The sequence below is a fragment of the Syngnathus typhle genome, linkage group LG18 (genome assembly GCF_033458585.1).
Source record: "Syngnathus typhle isolate RoL2023-S1 ecotype Sweden linkage group LG18, RoL_Styp_1.0, whole genome shotgun sequence".
Taxonomy (NCBI): Eukaryota; Metazoa; Chordata; class Actinopteri; order Syngnathiformes; family Syngnathidae; genus Syngnathus; species Syngnathus typhle.
In genome coordinates this window covers 4,882,723-4,893,841 of record NC_083755.1, presented here as the reverse complement: position 1 = coordinate 4,893,841, position 11,119 = coordinate 4,882,723, and the positions used below count along the sequence as shown (strand labels likewise).

General features: G+C 40.6%; 1 protein-coding gene across 1 annotated transcript; it reads right to left on the bottom strand.

Moving 5' to 3' along the window:
* Positions 1 to 52: 52 nt before the first annotated feature.
* Positions 53 to 10,967, bottom strand: mapk8b (mitogen-activated protein kinase 8b). Its single transcript, XM_061304802.1, is given in 13 exon segments — positions 53 to 2,898; positions 2,900 to 2,918; positions 3,229 to 3,306; positions 3,461 to 3,524; positions 3,600 to 3,724; positions 4,454 to 4,636; positions 5,066 to 5,137; positions 6,125 to 6,290; positions 6,736 to 6,874; positions 7,726 to 7,784; positions 7,951 to 8,080; positions 8,349 to 8,523; positions 10,659 to 10,967. Coding segments are annotated over 12 exon segments (1,263 nt in total). The 5' UTR covers positions 8,471 to 8,523; positions 10,659 to 10,967; the 3' UTR covers positions 53 to 2,792.
* Between the last annotated feature and the right edge of the window lie 152 nt (positions 10,968 to 11,119).

Sequence of the window (11,119 nt, the reverse complement as noted above, 5' to 3'; positions counted from 1 at the left end):
TTAGCGGAAATCGTAATCATGTAATCAATGTGGAAAGAAAAAGACCAATAACCAAAGTGGATTCTTTTATTTGTAGTACACATTGTTTTCTTGTTCTGCCATTGTATTGAATTGAAGAGGAGGTATCATGAGATCCCAGTGTATGGTTTTTTTTTTTATACTTGGGAATTCTTGGAACTATTTTATTTTCTTGGCTGGAGTTACTCGCAAACCAGCACCATACATAGGATATGATTATTATTACCATTATTTGTTTTACCGCAACCTAAAATCTGTCAGGAGGGTAAGGCTGAAGTCTTAAAATGGATCTGAATTATGGGGGGAAAAAAAAGGGGGGGGGGGGTTGACAGTACCAACACTTTTGATTACCTTCAGGCGACGCTTCGAGAGCACACTTTGCTGAAGGTATTGCACATTTAAGTTGGAAAACAACAACGACAAAGAAAATACATAGGACTCTCCTCTCACTGGTAGGTGAACTTTACATTATGTACAAAATCTGTGGAAAGCGACACTTTTTTTTTATTTTTTAAAACTCAGTCAAATAAATAAATAATAATGGAATCTGTTATTCACATGTCATCCAGGCGAGCGATGATGACGCAAGAAGTGGCAGAAATTCAGCGTGAGGTAGTTCATCAAAGCCGATAGATTAGTGATTCGGACAAATTAGAGACAGAAGGAATTTTAAATTAAAAGCCGCGTGGAGAAAATTAAGAGCACTTTCAAAATAATAATGACTCTTCAGTTAGGAATCAGTAAAAAAAAAAAAATCAAAAGGGCAAAAAGAGTAACCTTCGACTTGGATTGCACCATTCAAACTGCTTGGGATTATTATTATTTAGTTTAGTATTGTTGAAAATGTAAAATTTCTAAATTCAAGTGAAATAGGGTCACTTCAACGAGGGAAATATTTCAAGTTTATTTTGTATACATTTGGATATTACATTATTACAGTAATTTCTGTGTTAAAATTGGGCAGTATTTTGCATACAGAAGTATTTTCTTGGGTGCTTGACAAAAGAGGAATTACTCTTTTTGAATGCAACTATTAAAATACATTAACCTTTCGAGAATGTTCTAATGTGTTTTTCATTTATTTAAATATAAATGTGTTTGGAGAGTAGGATTTAAATAAAAAATAAATTAAAAAAGGTATTTTTCCTCCTAATTTCATTTTTTACATGAATTATAGATTTGGTACTTTTTCTGATTAAAATGATTTTATGTTTTTACTGTTTTTCCCGAGGGATGACTGTAGATTGCACAATTTATTCAGAGTTTGCTGGTACAACCCAATGTGAAGTTATGATTTTATGTTTTGAAAGGAGCCATCATACAGTAGTCCTTGACATATTTAACAGAAACGACTGCATTGCCAACACAGCGTACAGCAAACAGCTACAACGAACGTACTTTCTTTTCGGTCATGTTTACTGCACGGTTCCAAAATTAAAAACCATCATTAAAAATGAAAAAAAAAATGAAAAAAAAAACAATAATAGATATGGCCTCCACCTAAAACATATGCCTCCACCTAAATATATCCTTGCTTGTTTAACTATGCAAACTACTCCAGCATTGTTTTTTTTTTTTCTCCCTGGCTAGTATTATATTTTAATATAATATCTTATATTTTGCGGAAAGGGGCCCATTGTATTGCTGATTGCGAAACTTTGATGAAAGACCTTGGTGACACTGCTTGCCTCAGACACATCGTCACCTCCGGTGTCCCGCGAGGGTCAAAATGAAAACAAAGTAGAAAAATATACAAACGCGCCCCCCTGCCACCCCACACACACAAAGTAGTGGTTCGAGTTGGAAACTACTGTTAACTATTCAGATGCCTTCAAAACAATATGAATGACTTGTTACAGTACAACAGGCACTTTTCTCTTGAGTACAAACACTTCAAAGGACAACATTATTGCATAAAGTAAGAATTGTTTTCTTCCATTTTTTTTTTTTTGGTGTGCTGCTGCTTAAACATGCAACTTACTCGCTTTTTAACCGCAGCTGTCCCAAGAGACATCATGAACACACAACAGTATTAAAAGTTACTAATAACGGGATGAATTTTTTTTTTCTTTTCTTCACTTTCTCATTCAAATAAAAATCACTTGCCTTGTCATATGTTCTACATCCTGATAACCTTTTCAACGGAAACATTCTCACGTGCAACACTTCCACCCATCTTATCGTAGGTCCAGCTACACACCCTCCATTCGTATTCGGTGGAACCTCCAAAGCGGAAGAAAATGTGAAATCGTCACCGCAAAGGACTAGAATTGACGAAAGGAAGCTCCTCAACTCACCTCAAAATAGTTCCTTGGCAGCTGGACTCCACAAAACGGCCGAAGCAACATTTACATTTCTTCGGCCTCATTTTTCAAATATTGCCATACACTTACATTTTTAGGATGGCGCTGATTGAACCAGTGAAAACAAATTGGAGACAAATTGTTTTGAAATCGGCACCTCGGATCCCCTTTTTGTTCCACTTTGAAGGTTCCACTTAAAACATTGCTCCTAAAGCCTTGAATAACTGTGTAAGACGGGAGGGGTGTGTCAATTAACTACCGACTATCTAGTGTCAAAACTGTACAAAGTCATTGGACGTTTACCCGAGCAGTAGCATACGGGCGTTCCACACACATTTAGGTCGTCACAGTCGGGTCTTTACAAACCGCGTTGTAGTGAAATTGTCTCTTACCTTGAGATTGTTTACTCAAAAGAACTTAAAAAAAATAATAATAATCTGTCTTTTGAGACGGAAGAGAATTACGAGATGGTCACCTGCAGCGGCCCAGCGCGTCGCCCGTATTGGGTTCTGTGGATGTGGAGGTGACATGGGCGGGGGAGCGTGTAGCGGGGGGGTTCTGGTGCTGCTGCGAGGGGGTCGCTGCTCACTGTTGCACCTGTGCTATGGGATAGAGGGGGATGGAGCACTGGGTCATAACTAGCTAGTCTATAATATTATGGGACAGAGCTTTGCAAGGAAGAGTGAAAATCTGTAAGTGGGCCTAATTAATGGAGGTTAATGGCAACGCACTATTTTTTTTCACTCTATAAATCACTTTACACATTGTCAAATGATGGCAACAAAGTAAAAAAACAAATAGGTGGTGATTTTACAAACGCCAAACTGTGAACGTGGGAAACTATTCTCAAACGCGCAAATCAATCAATACGATCAAGAATAATTACATAAAATACATTAACACTAACCGATGGACGCTGGCGGTCCTCTTATGACACCATTTTTTGTCCTTTCCTCCCAGTCCAAGACTTCTTTGTATATCAACTCTGAAAGAAAAATATCATTATTTATATCATACAACCCTTTTTGGGATGATGCTGTGAAAATGCTCTTGTATAACAAACACAGCGCTAACAGCTAAGCTTCCATGGCAGCCAATCAAAGGGCGGAGAAGACACCGACGGATGGGACGTTTCCTACCTTTCCACTCTTCCACCGTATGCTCCCGCTCATCCAGCTGCTTGTCGGTGATTGCTGGTGGCGGCTAAAAATAAGGATTGATGGTCATTCAAACACACTCAAGACAACGTGACTGAGAACGAGGGGAGTGAATACTTACTGCTTCCACTTCAGTGGGGTCATACCACACGTTGATGTAAGAGTGCTGAAGGGCCTCGTCCACCGAGATCCGTTTGGAAGCGTCTATGACCAGCATCTTTGACAGCAAATCTCTGGCTTGACTTGCTGACAAGGGTTTTTGGAAAGGGAAAAACAGAAATTAAACCCGAACCACATCATAACTACGTGCAACTGGCAGAGTTGGAAAATATTGGACCTTTGGACATTTTTACTTCGAGGTGGTTCACCTTTAAGGTACCTCTGTAATTCTAAGAAATGTAAATGGGGTCATTTCAACCCTTGAAAATGCAACTTCAGGCACAATATAGTGCTGTGGATAAATAGTAAGACAACCACATTCTCATGCATTACGATGATTTTCCGCCTTGAATCACACATGGCCTTTTGGAACTAATGATCTATCATAAAGCAACCGAAATGGTCCTGACAGGAGAAACAGCTGTCAAATCCAATATTTCCGTTTTTTATTTATTTAATGAGGACAGAAAGATGTCCTCCTCCACGCCCCTTCGCCTGCGACAGCTTTGCGGTGCTTACTGTGAACGTTCCTGTCACATTCTCTCCCTTTCCTCACAAAGACACGCTTGAGGTTAAATTTGGTCACGGTGAACAGCTTGCTGCTCAAGTGTCAGCTTCCAGATGAAGCGCTTTTTCTAAAGTAGCGTCTTGTCACTTGCAAAGTACGACATATGCAACTTTGCCAACAAATAGCTCTAGAGCAGAACGAGTAAAAGGACATCTTCTGTACAAACACAATTAGATATTGTGTTGCATAACACGCTTAACAATCATAAGCGAGTAGACATTGAAGGTGAACAGTTAGCTTATATTTACCTTTCAGTTTGTTGTGTTCAGAGTCTGCGGGAAACAGAACGTCGGGAAATAGCTTCTCAAAGCTGTAGCCGGCATAGCGCGGTCGGTTCTCCACGTAGGTCCTCACCGATTGGTTGAGTTTCATCAGGAACTCCTGAGACGGGGTCCCCAACTGCTCGATCACCTTATTCCACTGGTCAATATCTTTAGGTTACAATGTTAAGAAAAGAACTGGGCGCTGATGGAGGGCTAATATTTTTGTGAGGGAGCGGGTCTTGAAATCCACTGAAAATACAGTCGAACATAAACGACAGCACAAATCTCAGTCACGTTTTTTGAACTCTGCAGTATGAAATCTGGTGATTGGTCGTAAAGGGAAGAAAAGTTAGTCAGTGTTTGAGCTTCTGAGAACCACCCATACCTATTCTCACGGCAGACACTTTCCTTCAGTGGTAGACAAATACGAGGAGACCAACGAATAGAGGTTGTCTTAAGCCACGGCAGAAGACAAAACAGATCAAAATGAGGTACAATAATGGAATAAAATAATTCTTGTTGCGAGCAAAGATGCGAACAAGGATGAGAGAAGACGGCATTTTGGGGCACTTGGATGGAGGTTGGACATAAGGATACGATCAGTGCCAGGAAACAACACACTACCCCGGACCATTTCAGCCATGATGCAGCCAACAGACCAGACATCAACTGAAAAATGGAATGACAACCACTAAATTAACATGCATGATGGAAATGATGACAAAAGAAAAACGGAGAACTTAAAACGACAAAAAACATAAGGACATGGGACATGTACTTGCAATGTGAGGTAGAAATTAAACACATGCAATATATCAAAAATGTATATCATTCGTTAGGATGGAAACTATCGTATCATCGAGTCAAAAATATTTAAGTGTGTCAACACTCGGAATGCTTCATCAGCGGGAGGCGATGTTTTGTTTTGTGAGTAGTTTAAGTAAAGGCTGCAAGCAATTCAAGGATACAATCCCTTCCCGGGAAAAGGATTTTGTGGCGAACCATTTCTGCCATAATGCAGCCCACAGCCCATATATCCACTACAAATGTGCAGCATTGAAGGAGGGAAGAGAATCAGCAACACAAATGTCAGCAGGGAAAGATTGACTTCAATGACTTTGGTCAAGCCAGGGTAAGAAAAAAAATAAGCAAAAGAAGTCTTTATTTTCTTGCAACTCGCAAGGGCTGCAGCTTAAAGCAGAAATCTACTATTACTATATTTATGGAGGTTGTGCATCTTAACACTTTGAATTATCTTCTAAATCATATTATGGCGGTATTCAATTCATATGAGATGTGGCTAACTTTGATTGGCTAATATGCTTCTATGCAGTATTAGAAATTATCAGAGTGTCTTATCACTAAGGTTTGTTGCAACTATCTGTTTTGGCAACCATTATGGAATGAAAGCATCCCAAGTGTATTTTGTTGTGCCGTTGCAGAAGTTGTAACTTTGTTTTAATCAGGCTGCATGACAATAAGGACAGGACCCATAAAACATCAAACGCATGCTAAAATATCACTGAGCAAAGAAAGTTCCCCCGCAGAGCAGAAATGCCAGTCATGCCTGGATGCCCTGCTGAGTGTGACATTTGGAAGAACAAGGAAACAACGCTGGCAATTTTATTTTTTCAAAGCCCCCTTCCTAGCACTTACCGTTAGCCTGGTAACCCATGCCCAGGATGACTTCAGGGGCACGGTAATAACGGGTGACCACATAAGGCGTCATAAGCAGCCCCGTGGCAGCAGTCCTGGCCAGGCCAAAGTCCAGGATCTTAAGGGTACAATCTGACTTGACCACAATGTTACTTGGCTTCAGGTCCTGCAGGGGGGAAAAATACAAAACCCTTACTAGAAAACTAGATAATTCATTTCAATTGGAACCGATCTGTTCGGTTAACATTAAGCTGGAATGAGTTTGTTAATAGAATTCAAACAGTCAAATGCGTGGCCATGAGTCATGTTGCATCCGTTCACCTCGTAAAGGCTTTGCGTGCCAAGACGTGCCAGTGTGAGTGAGTCCGGTTTTCTCCGCCTCGAGCTCAATTAGTTCCGCTTGGCGGAGCAAGAGGCTCTCTGCTGCGGCTTCTTCGATGCGGGTGATTGACAGACCGCAGTGTGTGACAAGTTTTTTTTCATAGACCGTTCTGTCGCTTCAAGGTGAACACAAGTGTGTTCCAACAACTTGTAGATGGCAACCCCTTTCATGGTCTGCCGGCTATTTTTGACCAAAATGTCACTAAACCCAGACCTGTGTGTGTACTGACCCTATGAATGATTCCAGCTGCATGCAGGTGTTTGATTCCACACAGCATTTGGTAGAGCAAGTAAGACAGCCTCTCGTGGTCCAGCTCCATCTGAATCACCTGGCAGAGGTTGGCGTCCATCAACTCCATAACAAGATATCTACAAAGTGCACAGAAATACAAACAGCCACAAAAATGTAAAAATGCACGTCATCGAAGTTACTAAAAATCCTAGCAGGAGTGCGACTAAAAATTATTTACACTGGTGCAAAAAAAATAAAATAAATGCCATTTGTATCCCACGGCATTTGAGAACTGAAGTATGACATAAGATTAGTTGACAGCTGTTATGTCACCATCTGCAAATTGTTGTCAGGAACGTTCAAATTAATAATTGAGTCCCAACGGCATCTCTCACTTCAAGACTCGTTATTTGTGTCCGGAGGAAGTAACTCGCGTCAAAGACTGATTATTGTACAAATGCGCAGAAAGACACACAGGATCAATTTGAATCTAGCGCACCCACGCATAAATGGAGTGCTACTCTTTCATCCTGGAACTTATTTTGCAAGCCTCAAGCTACCATTTTGTTCAGCTTCCTTTTTCGCTTCAATCAGGCAGAAACAAGAAACACAAACACACAAAGAGCCAGGCGTACGACTCTACTTCAACGGGATGACACTCTGCGGTATACTTAATCATTCCAGTCCACATTTTGGTAGTTTATATGTCAAAAACAGATATTTATTAGTCATGGAATGTTGAAATATCATTAACTCATTTTTGAATGAACAATGGACATAACACACGGTCTTCGTCTGATTTGAGGCGCAGTTATAAATAAATCCGTAGCACATTAGAGGAGTCTTCCACACCAACCACAGCTTCAGCCGAACTCTCTAAGTGCCTATAAATGTCGGCAAATATAATCCAAGTCCCCTCGTGTGCTTCCCCCTGCATTAATTGAAACGTGCAATGTGTGAGCCGATCTATTAACTGGGTTATACTCACACATCTTGGAACTCCTCCAGTGTCTTCTGTGGCGTGAATACATTTAATAGACCGATTATCTGTCAAAATCAAAAAAGAGGTTATTACTCGCTAGCGGATCAAAATGAGAACATGACCGCCACCGCATGTGTATTTAATTTTGATATGGAAATCAAGTCTGTCAAACAAACAAACAAACAAACAAACAAACAAAAACATCCGAATAAAAAAAGAAACAAAACTTACATTCTTGTGGTTGACACATTTCATGAGCACCAATTCTCTGTAGGCTCGTTTCGCATGAGTCTGATTCTGAAAGGGTCTGCTCAGCTTTTTGATGGCGACGTTCCTCTCCAGGTTGTGGTCGTAAGCCGAACTGAAATGAAAATGCAAAGGCTCAGGGAATCGCTGGATGCACGGTGGAGCCAAATTCATGGGAAAGTCATATCTTAGCTTTGTGGGTCAGAGTTTTAAAATTCACTTTTTTTTTTTACTGGATTTTATTTGGCTCCTGTCTTATGGTGTGCAGAAATATAGCCCGGTTGTGATTGCCTTTCTCCGCTGTTCAACAGCTCCTTACGGATCAATTTAGCACCAGGTCAGCCTCACAATAAAATAAGCCGCCAAAAATAGAAGTGACTCACCAGACAATTCCCTGTGCTCCGGATCCAATGGGTCTGAGATTCTGGTAGCGCTTTAAAACCATAAATGTTGAGTCGCCCACATCTATACTGTAGTACTCCTTTTCACGCTTGTTCCGGTTCATGGTTTTGCCTTGGACTGTGGCTGAGCATCCAAGTGGAGGATATCGTTCAACACCTACAAACAGAAGAAAAATAATAATAACTAAAATAAATAAATAAAAACAATGCAATGAGATAGGCAGGAGGATGAGTGGAAGCAGGAAGTTGGCTCATGCTGAATCCAAAAAGGAGGAATCATTAGAGGCATTTGGATCATTGTGCTGACAAGACTGGCTTGACTATGATAGCTGGATGTTTCTCGGACCGTGACTTATTCTGATCTTCATTTCCGTGACTACCAAGCAACCCTGCTTTCAGCGCCAATTAGCCTTCAAACATCCATTGTAGTTTCTATTTATTTGTCAACCACGGTCAAGTTCACAACGGACTATTAACTGTGTTTTCATGTGGACGACTTTCAGCTTGACCTATGGGGAGGGTGGGGGTCGCCACAGTGAGTCACTTGCATGATTTGCTGGCACGGTTTTTATGCCGAATGTACTTCCTGAAACAAATTATCTGTTTTTATCCAAATTCGGTAACAGCAGTAGGTGAGGATCTAGAAATTGGCCAGGAAAAGATGAGGAATGACTTGTACGTTGAAAAATGAGATACTACTGGATTATCTTTGCAAAAGGAAAAAAAAAATGATACGGTCCAGTAAGTCTGTTAAAACTGCAAGCATGCCATTTTGTCTGTCTCCTCCAAAGTCTATTTCAGACTTCCTACTCAGTTTTGCCTCCTCCTTTTCTTTGAACTCTTATCGTAACATAACTTCCTCCCTCCTAATAGTCTCCAAAGTGGCAAGCAGCCCACAGGTACCCTGCTACCCTTCTGATGAGTCCATCACGCAAACCTCGGACACCATATCTCAAAGTCAAATGTGTTACATCATGAACCTAATCATATGCTCACACTCAGCCGTTACTTAAGAAATTCGATAATAGGTTCATTCATTTTCAATTTCCATTCTTACTGTTGATCGGGCCACATAAGAGTCAAAGTCCACACACAGGCAAGTTTTGCCATGTTGATAATACTGTCCTTGGTAAACAAGCCTTGCTCTTATCTAAATACACTTAAAATGGTCACTGCATATAAAATACACGGTCAAAATGTTCATTTAAATAGTCTGCTTACATTAGTTCAAAATAAGATGTGTGTACCTTTCCAAATACAGGCTACACCTTGACTTGACACACACAAGTTGAAGGTAGGTTATCAATATTCTTTATTATAGGGAACTGCCAATACTAATATAGATGGGAAATACTGCAAAGTTGATCACTAACACAACCACTTCCAACTTGAGTGTGTTTGTTATTTAAAAAGAAAATATTTGAAAAGGGACCATTGTGGTACACGTTGGTACATGTATTCACTATAATTATGTGTGGAATGTATCAATTCAAATTGAATGATAGGTGCATTCCTGCAACCTTGGGTGAGTGTCTTGAGATTGAGATTTATGATACAGTTTGGGCTTCCTTTTTACTCTGATTAAAGGCAGAAAATTGAGTGGAATGTCCACCTCAACCAGCATACTTTATATTTATTGATCATGGGGTAGCGCTGAGGTGACAAAAGAACCTCTCAGCAGAATATGCGGCAATAGCAATACAGCTAAAGAGATTATAGAATAGCAAAAACATTCATGCTACCATACATTGGTTTTAATAAGTGTTAAATTACAACAGCTAAAAACTCCAGATGCATTGTGGAATTGCCAAATGCGGATATGCCGATGCAATTTGCAGGTCATGCAGCGAAGTCAATAAATTTTTGTGTTTTATTCGTTTAACATGCTAAATTGCTCATTTTTTAAAGTATTTTTCAGACTGTTTTGAAATGGCCATTTTGGCCACTGGGTGAACAGTTTGCAAAACCAAAACAGCGTGTTGACAACTGCTCATCGTATGCAACATTGGATGTCACAGCATTAGTGGAACACGGTTTGTTTCTATAAACAAACCAAAGTTCATACTTTGTGGTTATTATGCAACACAAAGAGAAAAACAGTATTGTAGTATGTTTCAGTAGCTGCTCACTCTGTTTGCCATGTACCAGTTAGGCCAGACCTGTCATATCTCCTGTAGTGGCGTGACTAGCAAACACCTATTTACGGTCCTAAACGTGACACGATTTGGGCAAGAGAATAATTATTGACAATCGCTTCATAGGTAAAAACAAATAACCAGACATCGAGCTCACCCCTCTCCGAATAATTCCAACAGTGTCGACCCGCAGTCGCCGTTCGCTGGCTGTCCGCCGGAGACACAACCTGGGCGGTTTTGGAGACCAAACAACGCTTGAATCCGTTTTCGGAGACACTTGGGCGGCCCTCAAACTAACAGGCCGGGGTCCCGGCAATATGCATGTGTGGCTACGGCGTAACCTAATCTTTGAGCTTCCGTGACACAAGCACTTTCTGCCATTTCATACCGACGTCGGCGGAACCTTGCGACGTTTCCTCGGCTGCACAATGAGGACCAGAGTGAGACGTTCAAGATCCGTTCTCTGTTGCAACTCCAAGCGCAAAGCGGAAATGACGATTACGCAACCTTTTGCAACTCCGCTGCGTTCAAGAGAAGCAATTTAAAATTTTCAACAGTGTTCCCTTGTGTTTTCCAAGCCAATTTCTCCACAATAAAACCATAACATAGAGAAACATT